The sequence below is a fragment of the Agelaius tricolor genome, unplaced genomic scaffold (genome assembly GCF_023055355.1).
Source record: "Agelaius tricolor isolate 1412-34295 unplaced genomic scaffold, bAgeTri1.0.p SCAF_20, whole genome shotgun sequence".
Lineage (NCBI taxonomy): Eukaryota > Metazoa > Chordata > Aves > Passeriformes > Icteridae > Agelaius > Agelaius tricolor.
The window spans coordinates 5,574,055-5,593,645 of record NW_027269280.1 but is presented as its reverse complement, the minus strand read 5'-3'; the positions used below and the strand labels follow the sequence as shown (position 1 = coordinate 5,593,645).

The 19,591-nt window shown below is 46.7% G+C and overlaps 1 protein-coding gene across 3 annotated transcripts in view; it reads right to left on the bottom strand.

Moving 5' to 3' along the window:
- ULK1 (unc-51 like autophagy activating kinase 1) overlaps positions 1–13,761 on the bottom strand; it is a 76,032-nt gene extending 62,271 nt beyond the window's left edge. For all 3 annotated transcript variants that reach the window (XM_071445298.1, XM_071445300.1, XM_071445299.1), the window contains exons 1-4: positions 13,623–13,761; positions 13,283–13,433; positions 12,390–12,482; positions 12,254–12,295 (exon numbers count right to left, since the gene is read on the bottom strand). In XM_071445298.1, coding sequence (XP_071301399.1) covers positions 12,254–12,295; positions 12,390–12,482; positions 13,283–13,372 — 225 coding nt within the window. In that variant the 5' untranslated portion in view covers positions 13,373–13,433; positions 13,623–13,761. The remainder of the gene's footprint in view (positions 1–12,253; positions 12,296–12,389; positions 12,483–13,282; positions 13,434–13,622) is intronic.
- Between the last annotated feature and the right edge of the window lie 5,830 nt (positions 13,762–19,591).

Here is a 19,591-nt window from a genome sequence, read left to right as displayed (position 1 = left end):
TTCAACAGGCTTTGTTTTTCAACCTCTGCATTTGAAAGCAGCATGCATTAAAGTCATCCAATTTCATACACACATTGGATGAAGTGGGAAACCAGTCTGTGGCTAAAAGCACCAGCCCAGGGAAGCAGTGCAAGAAGGAAACCCCAAGCATCATCACAGACTTTGCACATGACAAAGCACTGAGGGAGAATTCTCAGGAGCATTCAAAGCCCACCAGCTCCTGCTGTGCTAAGCAAGAAGAGCAGAAAGCCAAGGTTGATAAAGACACCCAGGTCTTTCACTGCTACAGGAACTGCAGCCCCAGATGTACCAGAAGATATGAGCTACACCAGAAGTGCAATGCAGCTGCTGAGGAACTCAGTGCAGAACAACTGCTGGGCACACAGGAAGTGTCTGAAGTGGTTTTTGCAGCCCAGACCAGGTTCATCACTGCCACAGAAACAGGTTTCACAGACACTTCTAGGCTAAATGTGCTGTGATCACTGCAGCTCAGTAACTCAGCACTGTAATATGCATAGTGCCAGCAGGGTTTGGGGAAGCTCAGTGTATTATTACCTATATAGGAAATGAAGAGGAACCAGAGCTTACACAAACCAAGTCCAGAAGATATTTGTAATAACTTATTAGCCAACAGCTAATGTACACTCTGCAGTATGGTTGTTTATCCACTCTGCATTATTTAAAGACTCTGCAAACAAACATCACCAAGGAAGTCATTGATTTTTGGCAGGCAGCGTGTGCAGTGACCAGGGTTAAACAAGGACCAGCACAGGCAAGGGGGATGCTCTGCCTGACTTTCCCAACAACAACATGACCTTGGTGGTTGGTGGTTTTATCTCTTCACTCTGTGTTGGTATGATAAGAGGGCAATGCCTGAAAGGCTTTGAGGAGAGAAGCTGGTGGCTCCCCCAACCATCACTGGCAACAGCACCCTCTGAAAATCCAACCTCACCAGGCAGAGCTGGCCAGAACACCTAGCAAGGGTATTTTCATATCACAGTTGCCTGCAGCAAGGATAACAAACACATGTGCAGCTTCGGCATTTCAAGATCCACTTACAAGAAAGATCTGTAAAATTTTGCCAACAAAACTAAACACTTATTTCAAGAAGGGTCCCAGAAACAAACTAGTGTTTGGAAAAAACCAGTAGAGCTTACTGTGGTTAAAATAGACTCAGCTGTCTAAAGAGACTTCTGGTTTCTCAAACAGGCTGATGGACTTCTCTCAAGCTGATTCAGCAGCAGAAACTACTTCTTGTCCATTTTTATCCTTCCACTATATTTATGATTTTTTCATTAACAAAACAAGGAAAAAAATACTGCAAGCCAAATTCTGCAAGCTACCAGTTTCTCTGAAAACCAAAGCAAAATGCCCAACCCACTCATTTCCACATCAAGAAAAGTATTACAGTTTGCGCTATTTTTGCAGAGGCTTATTTTCAAGAAGTGTTACAGATAATTTCCTCTGGACCTCTTATTCACATGTGCCAGTCTGTACAGCCAAGCCTAATCCTGTCCCTAAACAAGCTCAATGAAGGGAACAGCACAGACACAACCCCTAACTTTTCCTGTCATCACAAAGGGCAGCAGTACCCTGACCATGCCCCACAATGGCAGCAAAACGCCTCTGCCAAAGGCATTAAGCTGATAATTAATCAGTCTGGATCATTGCCTGGCTTGTTCTTGCAGCAGAGGCCCCAGTGATGAAGTTACAATTTAATTGAGTGTAAAAATAGGCAACAGCCTCTGCTGTCTACAAATAACACACATCTGCTGATGGAGGACAAAGAAATGAAGAAACCTCATTTAGCAATACACCGTAAGTCACCCCAAGACTGTGCTCTGTTAGAATTCCTCACTGTGACACCAGGAGACATGGTGTTATGGACAGTAAGACCCAACTGTCCTGTCTCCCTTTAAATCTTCTCTCCACCCATACTGGAAGGTGGCATGATCCCCTTCTTGGAAAGAGTGTGTTTAGGTGTGTCCAAAGGGAAATGTCTGGGTGTACCCACAGTTAGTCATCCTCCTACCACAGCTTAAAAAGGCTGAGAGAGGAATTTTCCTTAGAAAAATCCTCCTCTGCACTCTACCCCTGAACTCAGCCTGCCACCAAGTTTAGAAAGATGCTCAGGAATGGCAAAAAGTGGAAATTTGATTACACAACACTCCAAGATTCTCTCAGCAGTGCAGTGTTCTCACCAATCTGTGTGAGACCAGTGCTGTAGTACGCTCTGGGGGAAAACCAGCTAAGAATGACTTCTACCTCGCACAAGGCCTCTTTTCTAGGGCAACTGGGAAGAACATTGAAGATGAAGGCAGCTCCAAGGTTACACCCATGTGCTGAGCACTGTGGGGCTGAAAAGGCTCCTGTTGCCTACAGTGGAGGAGCCATAAGCACTCAAGTCTCAAGACTTGTTTTACCACTCTCCTGGGTGTTTGCTGGCATCCCTGTGATGGCAGAGGGTTTGTGCCTCTCAGGAGATATCTCCCACAAGCTGCTCAACACCACCTCTCCAACAGCACCCAGAGATGCTGCCAAGCAAAGATAATTTTGCTGCACATGGATCTCTCTAAGCAGGGCCAGAACTTCACCAACTGCACCAACACAACAGAAGCACAACATAAAGCTGAGGGTCTGACAGTGGAAGATAACTCAACACCAACTGAAAGCTAAGCTTTTCCATTTCTTTTTTGTTACTTCCCCTTCTCACTGCAGCAGAACCACTGTGTATCACATCCTCCTGTTTTGCCAGCAGGACTTCATGGAGCCAGTACCTTTCTGACCTGTGGTCTCCAGTTATTGCTTTCTGACAGTGGCACTGGAGTCAAACACAGTCCAAACAAACACAACTTTGCTTTACAGAAGCCAATTCTTAGGCCAATGGCACTTGGAAAATCCCTAGCTCAGGCAGGGGCTCCCAAACTGACTGGGTTTGGGAAAAACAAACCTGCTGTTCTAAAGAGAGGAAAACAGCTTTGCAAAAAGTAAAATCTCTTAGAACTGTTTCACTGTGGCTCACAGCTTGGCTTGAGCAGGCTAGCCTCTGAAAAGGGAAAGGAAAACTGTCATGAAATGCAAGGATTATCTTCTGATTCATCTATTGGAACAAAAGGGAGATAAGGGACAACAGCAACATCAATCAGAAGTGTGGGAGAACATATCATTGCTAATCCTTTGGAAAACTGATCTAAAGCAAATAGAAGATATTCACATGGCTTTTGACCCCAAGTGAAAAGAAAAACAGGTCTCAGAGCCTTTTGTATTCTGGCCCTGGTTATCCTCCTCACTCCTCCTGAATATCATCAATAAGGAACTCAAGAACATTTTGAGCAGGCTTCCAATTCAGGAGACAATTAACTCAGATGAAGAAAGGTAAAACCTACTGCTACTGACTGGAAAGTGTTATTTCCAGAGTCAGCAGATCTGTGACTTTCCAAAATAATGAGGGCTTCTAATTTCTTAATGTAGGTCCCATGGAGTAAGCATCAGAAACAAGACCTGGCAAGGCCCACCATGTTCTGTCCACAATTAGCCCACAGCTGGCCATTGACTGCATTCTGCTTCCTTCTGACCTGCCAGCTTGCTCTAGGACATGGAGCAAGCAGAAGGGAGGCCCTGCAGCACAAAAATGGTTGATGGCTGGCCTTGCAGCAGGCAGATTTTTGTAGAACTGGAAGAACAGTGATGCCAAGGGTCAGCACTGCCCAATCCCCCATTCCAGGCACTACTGTACTCTCCACTGTACAACAGATGAGCTGTTTCAGGACAGGTTGTACTTCGGGGCAGATTAAAAACAGCAGGAAAACCACATTCTCTGGTACTACACAGGCTTCAGGAAGGGAGGGAGACTATTTCCCATTCCCCTGGCAACAGTTCTAAAGTCTGCTTGCATGACATTAGAAAACAAACAGGACAATGTCATGTCCGTGGAGCTGCTCTTTCCCGAGCAGCTCATACCACCACAGCCAGATGGGATCACTGCTGGTGAGGCAGCTCAGCCTTCAAGTGACCTGGAGAAACTTCACCATCCTTCCACTGGGCACAAGCTTCCAACAGGGTCCTTCAGTCCAGCCCCACCTTTCCCCCCAGCTGGTCACAGCCCTGCTGCTGGGCTTCACAAATTCACTGCTGGGCTTCACAAATTCACTGCTGGCCTCAAACAGAGCACTGGGACCCAACACACTTGCAGAGAGCTCAGACAGAAAAACCTGACTCTCCTCCTGTGGGGCCTCTGCAGGGCAGCACGCTACAGCAAGTCACAGCTGGAGCCACCACTGCACCTAACCACAGAAACCAAAGCATGGGATGCACATCCTAATGGGGTACAGAAAAGTGCTGGGTTTCACAGGTCACAGAGCTTCCAGGCAAGACCAAGAACATGCACATGAGAGCAAATTAAGACTTGTGCTGCTGGAGCACTGAAAAACAAGCCCTTCTTACAGCAGTCACGTTGCTCTGGGGGTAACACTGCAGCTCCTACAGCATCTGGGACCCCCCAGCCATGCACTGCCCAAAGACCACTGAATTGCAGGCTGCAGCAGAGAATGTAAGGAAAAAAGAGCAGCAGAATCCTGAAAAGTTTGGACTTTCTGACATGGGGTGGAAGTAGTTACCCCTTTGCCAACAGGCAGAATATTATCTAGAAGCTTTTTCAAACAAAAGCAAGCTCCTATGCAAATAGCAATGCATTATATTAATGCTGTCAAGAGAGGAAACTACAGAATTCTAAAAACAATGACAAAAATAATCAAGACCTGATTTGCTTTCCTGTATTTATTCCTCATCTCCTTCTTGTATCACAGCCATACCATAAACTGAACATTTAAGGTTGAATTCCCCATTACCTTAAGCTCAGTCACATGTAGTAGAATTAAATCCTTGCATACCTTAAAGTTGCATGTTATGAGCCTGCCCAATGAGAAGGGGGAGTGGGGGAGAGTTAAGGGTTGAGGTGGATATTTCAGTTTTAATCACACTCATTGAGATACATTAATTTATTGAGATATGTGCAAATACAGGCAAAGTGACTCGGTCCTGAGGTTTGATTAATGTAGTCCCCCTGATAAAGTTGGGAATTGCTTGTTTTTTAATGGTATATACCAAACACAATCTGATACTCTGCAAGAGTTGTTTTGGTTTGGGTTTTTCTGGTGTGTTTGTTTTCTTTTTTTTTTTTAAAGCAACTCTGAAAATTAGAGGTCTGACCTCCCAGGGTTTTCTGTGGCAGCTGCATGAGTGACTGGCCTTTGCAAGTCTCTTTTCCATCCATTTATTTCATACTTCATTCACCAGATTTAAGAAAACAAGCACACTTGTTACCACAAAGGGGTGGAAACAAGGGGTATAAAGAAAAAGAGCATGCATTTTCTTTCAAATAAGAACAGCCTTAATTTAAGAAAGGAAAAAATCCAGTTACTGGGAGCCAGAGAAACACAACATCAAATCTGCACTATTTAAACAACAGAGGAATTAGCACTTTTTAACATATTTAGTATGCTGGCTATGATTGCCAACCAAATGAAAAGAGCATCAAATGCAAATGAAGAGGGTGAGCGCAGGGTGAGGTGACACAGCACCCAAGGGGACACACAGAGCCCACCCCACAGCCCTGCCTGGGGTCCCTGGGGTCCCTATCACAGCAGCAGCTCCCACACCGTGGGCCACCAATGCACTCAGAGCTGGCTGGGAGTCTCCCCTTCCCTGGAGGTTTTTAAGATGCTTTGCTAAATGGGATCTCTAATGACTTAAAATGATGCATCTTTCATTCCCCCCCACTGGAACCACAGTCTGGTTGATCCCCTCTATGCCAGCTCAGCTGACCTAATTCCTCCTGTTATTCTGATGCTAGGAGACAAGCCAGGTGCTCCTGCAGCCAGACTGAACATTACTGCCCTAAGCAACCAGTGATGCACAATTTGATTCATTTCTATCGGCCCCCCTTGAAACAACCTTGCTTAGTAAACAGATGCAGCTCTGAGATCCTCACTCTGCATTTTCACAGCATCTCTGTGTTTATGGTAGTATTAAAGGTCTGCACATTATAAAGCTGGAGACAATGCACAATTAAAGGGCCCCTTTGCTATACAATAAGCACAGCAGAGGTTCCAAAGCTATCTATGGGCAGGGCTCGTCCCTGCATTCTGCTGTGAACATTTGTTATTACATTTCTCAGACAGGAAACCTAACATCTGAAGACAATTAAGATGCTTTCTCTTAATCAAAGTATGTTTAGGTCTGCACCTGAGAAACATTGCCTTGGAAGATCACATCATTCATGTTCATTTTCCACCAAATGTGCCATTTGCTCCTGCTACATGAACATAAGTAACAGCAGGGAAAAAAAACACCAGCCAGACAACAAAAAACACCCAGCAAAACCATGTATACTTATTCTGAAAACAAAACCAAAGCAAAAACCTCTCCTTGCCTTTGCATGGACCACCCCCTCTGCTGACCACCCCTGTGCTTAGCTTCTCATTCCCACTGGATCTCACTTCTGGGATGGAGGCAGTTTGCCTCATGGAAAACCCACATCCAGTTCTCTGGATGTTTTCCCAAGGCAAACCAGAGCCATCCAGCTTGGATTCCTACCACCAGCACCAACCCTCTGTTTGCTGGTCTGTGCAAAGCTTTTCAGGTGGTATCAACAGGTGGGAATGCAGGAGGAGAAGGGAGGACACACCAAAGTGAATTGTACCCTCCATTCTCAATACAAGAATGAGCACTAATATGAGCTTTTGAGACACACAGGTTTATTGCAGTTTCACAGTTCAGTGGCAAGTTCAGTCTAGTCACAAAACTAAATCTTTCAATTAGGCTTTGGTTTGAGCCTATAAATATTTGAAATTAATTTAAACAGTGTTTTTCCACCTGAATTTGATCCCGCCCAGCCACTGACTAGGAGACACTTCTTCCCACCCATCATCCAAATCTTCACCTCCTTGCTTTGCTCACTCCAAATGTGTTCAGTCATCACAAGGATTTACACAGTGGAAATTTTCATGGTGGAAACACTGGTGGAGCTTCAAGACCAGCAGCACAAACAGCAGCCACCAGAGCTTTGCTATCAAATTGTGAACACAACAGCCTTCCAGTTTCCTATTACTGCTGGGAAACATTCCTTAATCTGTCATTATAGGCTGAGTAATGCTACCTTCCACAGGAGCTTTGGAGACCATTAACCACCACATTGCTGGCTCTTCCATGACACCTTAATCATGTGAGAGGAACACAGGTGTGTGCTTCACACACAGCATGAGTAAAACAGTGACCATAATTTCAGAAATGTGGCAAGACAACTCCCTCTAAAAAAAGCCCATGACTGAGGTCTATATTTAGTGGTCAACATTAGCTGGATGTTTCTGTGACCTGCACAGTGGGATACTTGGCTGGGGAAGCCAGCATCAAATCAAAGTTCAACGCTACAGAACTCTCAACTCTCCGCAAACATGGCCATTCTGGTCCACTAAATTCCCAAACATTTCCCTACAAAACAACTGGCAGAGGGTGGCTGTGTTTTCATCCTTTCCTCTTCTAGCTCTAAATTAAGCCAGATTCAATCTTCAGTAAGAGTGATTCCCTTCAACAGATGCGAGGATGCTGACGGAGCAGGACAGCAGACACCCCATTCTTGTCTGCAGCACAAACAGAAAGAGGATTGCTTGGCAGTTCAGAGAGCTGCACTTTACACCCACTCACCAGGCAAGCTGCCAGCTTTGCTAGGGGATGGAATTAAACCAGGGTTTAAGCAGGCAGCCTGACCTCAGGAGAGCAATCTCCCAGACACAGAGTGCCTCTTCAGTCATCCCAAGTGCCTCAGTGGAGCCCTGTCTCCAGAGACAGAGCATGTAAACAGCAGTGCCTGAGGAACAGAAGATCCTGCATGAGGTGGCACGAGAGGTGGCCAGGCATGAGGTGACACTGCAGCAGCACTGATTCACCCAGCCCCACGCTCATCAGAGCACTGCTGCAGCAGAGGTGAGCAGTGCTGGAGGGCACACAGAAGGACACTGCTGTCCACAGGGTCCTGGGGGACAGCAGGAGGCACGTACACAAGATGCAGAGTAGCATCTAAAGGCTCTGTGTCAGAAAAAGGGTGATGGTGCAGCCAGCACAGCACATCACAGCCCAGCAGCCATAGCAATATTGATCACAAGGACTTTCTACACAGCAGCAACACAAAGCTGTCATTACCTGGCTCTCAAGACCAGCCCAGGGTGACTGATCACTAACCTGAGAAGCATTTGTTCTGCCACCCATGCCTTAATCCATGTGCACAAGAAAAATCTGCACTGCAAGGACTCTGTGTTCTTTGTCTCCAGGTGATACAGTCATCGCTGCAGAAATATTTTTGGTGAGTCTGTACCAGGTGACTGAGCAAAGCATTTGTCTCAGCTCATCCCAAACTGGTGAGTATAATCAATCTACCTGTTACCAAAGTGTAGAAAGCAGACCCTCAGGTAACATAGGCTGAGCCAGAAACGTCACAGCACAGGGTCTCGTGTGCCTTTAACAGCTGTGTTGCTGCAACCAGTCCATCCCACCCATCCAGAAACTGGGGGGCTAAAACCTAACACAAAAACCACCTGATCTCCACTCAAGCACAGTCATAGCTAGGCTGCTCTAAGAAACAAGTTCAGCTCACAGTGCACAACTAGGGAAAAATCTGTCAGTAAAAATAATCCTTCTTATTTCATGCAGGAAAATGCTTTCTAATATCCAAAGCATGACACGTCCAGATTCAGCAGATTTTCTGCCCTAGCACCAACACAGCCACATATGAAATATTCAGCTGACACCTATTCAATCTGAGGCAGCTGGCACAGAACAGGGAGGGAAAGACACCCAGAATCTCCCACTGCCCAAAGATCTTAGCTATGTATGCAGGAACTTCTGCCTAGTGCTGGAAGAAATTTTCTGGCACACAGTGCTCCCAGGATCTGACAAGTCCAAGGGTTCCCTTCCTACCATTCAATCTCCTCAGCTCATCAAGTGGTCTCTGATCACAGATTTAATGTCCTGAGACCCAAAGGAAACCAAAGCAAGCCCCACACACCAGAGCACATGTGCTAAGCTTTTCCTGTCAATGAACACGAAGAGTTGAGCTGATCCTGAGTCGTGGAGACCAGTTTTCCAAGAAACTTTATTTCTATACCAAGTCCTCCTTTGGCAGAAACCATCATTTGTTGTTACTAATTTGCACCTTAAGGAACAAGGGCTCGTTTGGCTGTTGTCAGAGGAAAAGGATTTCTGGTACCCAGATGTCCCTCTGGAGCACTCTGCTCCTCTTTGCTGCAGACTGGGGACCCCAGCCTGCCAGCTGAGGGGTCAGGTAGTGCTCAGCAGCAACTAATATACCCCACACAGGGTGGAACACAGCTTTTACTGTCTGCCAAACACCTCCTGTGCCTAGGAAAAACCCACACCACAACTCCATACTGACACTAAATAGACAGCACTTTTAGAAATGTGGTTTAGTAAGATTTATCCTCTTTTTGAGCAGGGGTTCTTGCATTAGGCTCCTAAACTATTAACATCACCTCTCATTAATATGAGAGCACATATAATGGGAATATGCATATTTCATTTTGTGAGCCATTCTCATGTACTGATGCTGTACTAAGGGCTCCAGCAAGGGGATCTATAAAAGTCCAGTTGCTGCACTTTTATGGATTAAACTTTCATCAGAATCCTTTATTCCTAGGAAGTTTCTTATTTTGTCATTATTTATGAACCAGTATCACAAAGATCTGTGAAATGAGAAGGAACACAGCAATTTTTCCCGGATTTGAAGGATGAATTAAGGGTGAGAGCTGCTCGTCAGTACTAAATGTCAGTACTGCAAGTGTTTGTCTGGAGCAAATCTAGCCTTACATCAAAAATCTCATGTTGTGAGAGGTCTGGCTAACATGAGTTTTTAACCAGGAAAACGTAAATGAAAGCATCATTGGGTGTAATCACTCGCTTAAAGCCACTGTGGTTTTGGTAACCATTTCCTTGTGTGCAAGAAACACACGAGTAAAAGTCAGAGTCACTGTTGACAGGCAGTGCAGAGGAAGGGAGGACACAAAATGCAATGACAGACAAAGCTACAGGGCAACAATAAGTTTCACAGGAAGTATTTTTTTCCCTTTTGCTCTATGTTGTAATGCAAGGCTAAACATCTTCTACTTTAGAAAGCCTACAAGTAAGGATTCAATTAACTGCAAATATGGTATTTTTGAGGATAAATACACATGCAGCTATGAATGAAGCTCCTGATCTGGTATCAGGGGAGCAATGTGAGTAGTTGTCTTTTCCACAAAGCAAAGGTGGGCAGAAGCCAGCCTTCCACAGACCTGCACTTTTACCTTTGCAGATAATTTACTCTCACACAACCCCTAAGCAGACACAGAGCAAGACCAAACACTCAGACACACTAAACACACAACATATGTGGGTTAACTGTGACAGACTGTCTGGTAATAGATCACCTCCCACCAGAGGAGAGTCCACACCCAATGCCCCCTAAATAATCTCATTTTCTCTGAGAAATCAAATTACCCAGGTCATACAAGGACTCTATGACAAAGCTGGTAACTAAGCACAAACCTGGGCATGCCTTGAGCCCTGGACCATTCTTAAGTTCCTGTTTTGTGGTATCTGACATAACTTCTTGCTAAAATCTCACCAGACTACACTGCTAAACACAGAATTTGATAAAGCTCATCCCAAAAGGAGAAAAACACATTTCTATAATTGCAACAGTGATGAAATTGCTCCTTTTGCAGAAAACGTCTTTTGAGTTGCTTCCTACTCAGCAGTAATTTGAAGCAGGGAGAGGAATCTAACAAAAGTGTTGAAAGATCTCAGTAAGCATAAATACTTCATACAAATGCTAACTATGGAGTGCAGGAGCAGCCAGTCACTCTCTCAAGTGAAAAGTTATTAAGCAAATTAGGAAGGTACAGAGAATGAAAAGGAAAAAAAAAACCCAACAAACAAAAACATCCAGACCATGAGACCTAGTGCTCTGAGTGGGCTGAGCCCACAGGAAGCTTTCCCAGCTACTCTGCAGCGCTCATCAGCCCAAAGGCTGCTCTGCCAGATGAGCTCAGGAGCAAAGCACAGCCATCCAAGGAGATTTCCCAGCAGCAATTCTGCTCCCCAGGGCAGCCCTGCAGAGCCCCCGCTCCGGCAGGGAGGGACCCAGGGCTGTCCCAGCTCCGGGGCTGCGGCACAGCGGGTGACACCGGGTGACAGCGGGTGACAGCGGCGGACTACAGCACCCAGCAGGCACCGCCGGCACTCACCGCCGGGGCTGACGCGGAGCCACCGGAGCCAATCCACGGCACAAGGAGGAAATGTCAACAAACACGGCGGCCTGCGGGACGCGTGATACCGGCGACAGGGCAGGACACGGCCGATAAGCCACGCCAGGGCCGGCCGGGGTGGTCACACAGCGGTCACCCACCCTGGAGTGCAGCCCTTCACCCTTCAGCACCGCCTGGACCGCAGCCCCTCATCCTCCAGCACCGCCTTTCCATCCCGCAGCGTTATTTGTTAAAAAGCGTTCACAAACGGCAAAGAAAACTTGCCCCGTTATCAAGCAGGATTAACAAATAAGCAAGGGGGAAAAAATAAATTTGAAACTGGATGGTTCGCGTTTCGCAGCAGATCGGTTTTAGCCCCTCTAGATTAGATTGTCGGGGCTGGCTTTGAAGGAAAAATGTCTGCTGCAATTTTTAACACTTAACACTTAGTGACGACCACAAGGACAACAGAAAAAATGCAAATTAAAATCCTCTGGAGCTAAGACAATCATATGCTACGAAGTCATGCTTGCGCTATTTTCACATGGCCAACGAAAAAGAAATTTTCTCAGGGAGTGTATCCAGACCAGAGAAATAAAATAAAGAAGTGGGCATGCCAAAAATAACTACTAATTTTATTTCTAACATTTTGAGAACTTAAAAGCTTCCAGCACAGACGTATTCACCACACTGCATTTCACTGTGTAACATCCTGGAGCAGAAGCTCCCACCTCAACTCCCAATTGCACATGAGTTGTCTGGTCCAGCCAACAACTAACACATGATCTGCTGTGTTTGTTTATCTTTCCATAACTTATCAGAAGGCTTTCTCTCCCCCCCACCTCCCCCCACCCCGAGTACACATCAGAATACAAACACTTGTTAAAAAGTGAAATTTCACAAACGCCATTCAACTTTTCCCAAATTTAGAATGCTTTGACATAATTGAATGTATTTACCTGGAAGTCATACAAGGCAACAATGTTTTCATGTTTCAATTCCTAGAAAAAGCAAAAAAAAAAAAATACCATAAGCTAGGAGCAACAAAGGGCATATAGAATAAAGACTGAAGAAAATAAGCCAGTCTTCCTTTACCTTAAGAATTTTAATTTCCTTGCCTAGCAGTGTTTGTGATTTCGCAAGGTTCTTCTTGTTAATACATTTCACAGCTACTTCCAGCTCAGGTTTCTGAAACAGTACATAAATAACACAAACAAATGTAAATTTCACCATTCATTCACATTAGGATAAGCAGCCTCTTAACAGATTACAAATCCTACTGAAAGAAGTGTCTTGCAGCACCGGTAAAGGCCTCTCACTTCACATCCTAATGCCTTCTCCTTACTTGTTCAGACTTGCCCTTTCCTGAATTATGCTTGTCAGCCCAAGGAGAAAAGCCCAAGGTTTAGGTTTTTGTTACTACTTCATACAATGATTATCCTCTTATTTAATCACTAGAAATAAATGCACTGTGGGAGCCGTGGCTTATCCCAAGCACTAATGATGGAAAATCCACTGCCGGATTGGTTTCCTTTTATTTACCAGTAAGAGATTTCTCCTCCTCCTTGAAAAATTAAGTGGAGAAGGAGAAGACTTCACAGACACAAACACACAAAAATCCCAAACAAACTAAAGAGTTCTTTTCATAGATAGTGTGTAGGGATTTTTTTCTCCCTTGTTTTGGAGGTGGGGACGGGTTTTGAGTGGATCTGGGAGGCAGCTGACGGCCTCCCAGCCCCAAGGTGAAGCCACCTGCCCGGCTCCTGCCGGGACACACACCTGCTTGGAAGAAACTCCAAGGCGAACAATAATAAATAAAAATAAGCACCCCAAGCCCGGGGTGATGCCCAGGCTGGCAAGAGCCGCCGCTTGCGGCGGGGATGCGGCGACCGGGGCGCGCTGCCCCCACCTCGGCCCAGAGCAGGAAATAAATAAATAAATGAAAAGCAGAAGCGGGGAGGGTGGAAATAAAAAGCAGGGATTCTCACCTCTTTGTGCCTGCCTTTGAAGACGACGGCGAAGGCTCCGTGCCCGATCAGGTCCTTCCTGCTGAACTCAAACTTTCCCACCGTCTCCATGGCGCTGCGCCGGGGGGTCCCGGGGGCCGGCGGCGAGGCTGCGGCCGGGACGGCTTCAGAGCTGCAAAGGGACGAGGAGGAGGAGGAGGATGGCGGTGATGAAGGAGCTGCCTTTAAAGAAAATTAAACCTCTCCCAATCCAAACACGACGGGGGTACCCCCCGCCACCGCCCCCCTCGGAGCGGTCGGGAGCCGGAGCAGCCCCGCTCCCGCCGGCCCCGGCAGCTCCGCGCCGGGCTGCGCTGCCCACCTCGCCCTCGTCCATGGGCTGCCTCTTCCTGCCGAGCGGCCGGGAGCCGGGCATTGTCAGCGGCCGGGGCGAAGCTGGCTCCTCAGCAGCGGGCCTCCCCCATCTCCTCCTCGGGCCGGGCCGGCGCGGCTCCTCGGGCCCCGCTTCAGGCGGGGCTCCCCATGCCGAGCCCCGGCCCCCCCGCCGGCAGGCGCGGCTTCGCCGAGAGTCCACCTTAAACGCGATCCACCTTAACGCCCGGTCCGCCTCACGGCAGCGCTCCACCTTAAGCGCGATCCACCTTAAGGGCCGCCCGCGCCCCCGGCTGTGAGCGCTGGCGGGGCCGGGGTCGCGGGGCCGGGGTCGCTCCGCGGGAGCCGCCGCTCGCTCGGCCGGGCCCGGACAAAGCTGTGCGGAGCGGAGCGGGAGCGCCGGGCGGCGCAGGCGCGATGTGCGGCGGGGGAGGCGGTGGGCAGGCGGGCGGGCAGGCGGGCAGAGCGGCGGCGGCACCTGAGGCGGAGCGGCCGGGCCCGGCACATTTAAAGGCGCCGCCTGCCGAGCGCCTGAGTCAGCGCCGCGCTGCCGCGGCCCCCGAGCCGGCGGCCCGGGAGGGCTCCTGGCAGCCACCCGTCCCGGCCTTTGGGAGGTGACACAACCATGGGATGTTCTGAGTCGGAAAGGACACACAACGATATTGAAGTGCAGCTCCTGGCCCTGCACAGCAGAGCCCCAATAATCCCACCACGTGCCTGAGAGCATTGTCCAAGTGGTTCTTGAGCTCTGTCAGGCTCGGTGGTCGCCACTTCTCTAGGCAGCCTGTTCCAGTGCCCAGCTACCTATTAGCAAAGAACCTTTTCCCAATATCCATCCTGAACCTCTCCCGACACAGCTTCAGGCCATTCCCAGGGGTTCTGTCACTGTCACCCGCAGATCAGTGCCTGCCCTTTCACTTCCCTTCCCAACCCCACAGTTGTACACCACAATAAGGGCTCCTGTCTTCAGGCTGAACAGACCCAACTGATCTTTCAAACAATTAAACAAATGCATCTGGTTGGGTGAAGTTCAGCCCAGGAGCTGTAAAGTGTCCAGGTGGAGATGGTCCCAGCATCCCCAGCACCCTTTCCTCTCACCCAGCATAGCCCACCTCCTCCTCCACAGGCTCTGGCTCTTTTCCACTTGCTCCTGTGCCAGGGCACCATGGCTCCTTTTTGGGGAACCAGCCAGGCCTCCAGAAATGCCCGAGGGTGCCTCCATGGAGCTCTCCTCTGACAGACTCTTCTTGATGTCCTGCTTTAGAGCTCGGCATGGAATCACTGTTGCGATAAGAAACCTTTCCTGGCCGGAGCCTGGTGAGCCTGGTGTGTGGTTTGGCCATCCCATCTCTTGCTGCACAGTGACCCACAAGCTCTGCCCTGTGGGTGTGGGCTCACAGGTCATTCCTTCTGTGGCGGGAACCTCTCCTGTGTTTGCCCCATCCTCTGCTCCAGGCTGCCCAAATCCACCAGCCCTGGCAGCACCCACACCGCTTGCGCACTCGCTCCTGTTTGTACACTTATCACAACGTCAAACCCCAACTGCAGGGAAAACAACGCTCCCCGTGGGCAGCACCGCTGCTCACACGCTCCTCATGGGCAGCACCGCTGCTCACACGCTCTGCCTGAAGTTTGTTTTTTACCCAACTGCGCGGTATCGACCCAGCTATCGACCTGTGCCAGCGCTGCAGTTCCAAACACGCAGTGCCAGGGTGATGCCAGTGGCTCTGCAGACACCCAGCACACAGGGTGCTGGTGTTGTGACGCTGGGTGGCTGCAGTTATCACCAGTCTCGGCACAAGTCGGGCACAAACAGCACTTCACAGCGTCAGGACACGTTATCTACACAGAGGCAGTGGCTGTCTGATATGCTATCTGGCCCATAGGCTGTTGTCCTTGGTTCCCACATAACTGGTGTTCAGGTACCTTCCTCCACTTCAAATTTTAGTGGGAAAATGACAGTGTGAACTAAGTAGCAGTGCCTGGCTGGTAGGGATTGGCATCTCGAATTCCAGCAGTTTAGTGCTTGTCGGGAACTGTGAAAGTGACAAGGATATTCTTCAGTGGGAATCTGAAAACTGCCTCTGTTGAAGTAGCCCTTAAACCAAAAGAAGACTAGAGCACCTTTGTAATTTCAGGAGAAATTCATTTTAGAACTCCTTTAAAAAACATACAATATATTTACCTACTTTTCTTTCACACTTCTGTATCATCCACATCTAGAATTTCAGGCCTTAGTCAATGATCATAAGGGTTTAATTTAAAAACTAACACAGAAACCAGTAAAAATGTCAAACATCATCAAAAAATAGTGCTTGGCAAATGCCAGACTTGGGAATTAATTTTACCCCTTGTTAAAAGCCACTGTCTCTAATGCAGAAGGTAACAGTTGAAAAAGCTTAGGCAGGAAGTGAAGAACATGTTTTGAAACTACTTAGATGATTTCTGAGCAGGCAAAATCTTGTATCTGCCTTGGCTGGAAAGCAGCCAGAGCACTCCGGTTAGCAAGTGCACTCTTGCAAGAGCTGTGGTAAAATCTGCAGTGCCCACAGGTGTTTCTGCCTTTCCTTCCCCAGCTCAGCAAAGACATTCAGTCCTGGGTGAAGGAGGAAGTTGATATGACTGCTGTTCAATTAGAGGCCAAAATATCCCACTGATGAATGTCCTTTGTTCTGTACAGAGTGTGCTTATTTGTTCCTTCACATGCTGCTGGTTGTGAAAAAAAAAAAAAGTCAAACGTAAGTTAGATTTGACTAAACGTGGGTCCTAAGGCAGCTCTTTGCATGCAGCTGTTTACAGAGCCAGGTGGCAAAGTCAACCTCCTCTCTGCTGACAGTCTGGTTTTGTTTTAGGCAAATTTGTTTTGTTTTTAAGCAGGCTCACTGGGTAGCTTTCTAATGAGTAACAGGACTTCAAGACAGCAGAAGAAAAGTCTGTACTAGGATCAGGACCAAGTAGCACTGGATGCCATGGGCACATGAGGCATCACATGCACTTTGAAGGATCAGTTTAACATTTGTAGCAATTAAACATCTTTCAATTGTGTGTCTTCAAAAAAAATAGCTTGGTGAAAGTATTTTGAACTTCTACAAAAATTTAGAAACTTTCCCCAGGACCACTAATAAAATGTAATGCCCCTTGACAGCAAATATGGGTTTGAGATGTCTGGAGTGCACTCTGCAGACACATCTGTTCATTTTGGAACAAAGAGGGCTGAAAAACTTTTTAATTAAATGTAGGATTCTTCAATTTTATTTTTTTTTTCTTGTGTTTTGCTGATTAAAAGCTTGTGTTGTATCAATTCTTCCCTGATGTCCAGAATTCAGTGAGAGTATGTTTAGGCCAACATCCAACACATGCAAATTCTGTTCTCCTCCCACAGTCTCCCATTTGCTAATCATGAAAGCACTACTGCCAGCACGTATTCAACTACTTCCTCAGATGGAGGCATTAATCTTTGAGGGGACAGAGCAGAGAGTTCCATTTACTAATGCAAAACATCAGCGGGGGAAGATCCACTGCTGAGATTTACAATGGGTGGAGAATAATATAAGCATACAATACACCCACTGTGGGAAGCCTTGGAATATTGTCTTGAAAGTCTCTTTATAATTTAATGCAATTTTATTCTTTTTTTCTAATTTAAATGTAAAGGAAAGCAACAGTCAAGTGATATCCTGATGACTCAAGTAATGCTCTTTTCCAATACCATGTTTTAATCAGGAGTAATAAATATGGCTGTTTCTACCTCCTGTAATCCAAGAGTGCCATCCTTACCTCTTGGCATAATGTAATTATCTCTGAGCTGGGGAATTGGTTAAAGCTACAGAAGTGTGAGGGAATTCTGTAAGCAAACTCAGAGTATAGATTTATAATAAAGACAGAATAAAGATTTCCATTAGGAATTTTCCATCTCTTCATGATTATTTTCTAGACAGTTCCATCTTCTTAATACAAGCACTTCTGTTGGCCAGCCAGCCATCTTTCCTAAGATCTTGTCTTTGCTTTTCTAGTTCAGCAGCTCCAGCCTGGTGTTCCCCTCAGTGCCCAGTGAGAGATCAGAAGCTTCCCAGCAGGCACCCATGAAGCTGAACCCCTGTGTCTGAAAGGCATGGGGCAATCCTGCCCAGACAGCAGCACAAAGAACAAATTCTTTCCCTTGCTGTGAATCTCTGTTTTGAACTCAGACTTCTGCTCGATACAGAGGGAATCTCCAAGGCCTTCCAGTGTAATATTTTCATTACAGCAACTGCCCCAGGGACACAAGCACTAAGGGACAGGACAGCAAATCAATATTTCTGGAGGAAGTGCTGGATTATGAGGCTTGGGTGCATGAGCAAGATGTGATTGAACATGTTACTGCACATGGGCTGAGCCTTATAATTGGTCCCACGTCTCCTCTTTGTGTGAAATGAGCACTGAAGCCTGAAGATGAGCTTTAATATGTGCTATAGCTCAGTTGTAGGTGTGCTGCTGCTGGGTAATTATTTTCTTCACAGAAATGTGTGCTTGAAACTGGATACTTCACAGCCAGAGAAAATGGACAGAGTAGCACAAGGAGGAAAGATCAGAGTTTCAGAGTACATCTGGATGAAAAGCAGACTCTGTACTCATGTGGATTCAAAAATCTGATGCAAATTTAGACATGTTGAGGCAGTTACACATCCGCTTTCCACAAACATCCCAGTGGCTGAGCATAACCACCAGTATCTGGGCAGAGCCAACACTAACCTGAAAGCTGGAATTTTTGCCAGGTTCATCAGGAAGGAGTAAAGGTACTGAATATGCTTGGCTGAAGATCAGTTTGGTGGAAGAAATATGTGGAAGGTCTACAAATATCTGTAAATTTTAAAGGTAAATATTAGCCTGGCATTAATGAACGGAAGGGAAGAAGGGAAGTTATAGGCTGAATTTAATGGAAAATTTAAATTATGTTATTTAGTCATACTGGTTTGTGATGTCTGCTAGTAGGCTGGATTCTGGCTCAGTTACAGTAAGGATAAAACAGAGATTACAGTACAACTGCAAATAATTCACCAGGATGAGCAAATTTTGAACACTGCCTTGTTGTGTTGCATTCCTACAGAGGCTGAAGGAGTAGATTAATCTGGAGCTCTGAAAACATCTGCAGATTTACAGCAGCAGTAGAAGTTGTGTCAAGAGTATTGTTCATACCTCACCAGGGACCTGCAGAAACATAATTCCAGCTCTGGTAAAATGCTTTTGTCTTAGGAAAGGAGAGATCCTCCACTCACAACATCAGCTCTTGATCACTGAAATGAGACACTGAATTAAGTGATGGAGTCTGCAATCTGCTCCCTAACTTTCACAGCCAGCTCCCTGCATCACACACAGAGCAGAGTTTAAAACATTTAGGTAACATTCAAACATGGGATAGCACTGGTGGAAGGTCTGAATATTTGAAGTATTAGAGCATTGATGTTATTTGAATAACTGCTGGAGCACTGTGGCACTTAGCACGGCACACAGGAGAGGGAGAGTTGTTTTCCATGTGCTTCCATAGCCCTGTCATATTACATTCTGGATTTATTTATGCTGTGAGCCACTCTATTGATTAATAGTGCTGAGAGATTTAACTAGCCACTGAATTATCCTGGCAGGCCAGGTCTGAGATGTTTTATTACCCCCCTCCTTGCACATACACACCAGCTTACTGAACAGACATTGTGAATTATTGAAGGTGGCATTTTCATGTACTCAGCAAGGTGCTCTGGAAAGGGCTTTCCTGGGTTCCCATGGCATTTTGGTATCAAATGCATTTCAGCTACTGGCAGAGGGCTCTGGGCACTAAAGGCTGTGCTCAGTGTTCAAATCTGTTAGTGCTCACATCAAGGATCATTACCTAACCTGCCTGCCAAGCAGCTGATTATATTAAAATGAAGTTTGCCAATAAATAAGAGTCTGCAAATCCACCCAGAGCAGTCTGTTTTCAGGCTA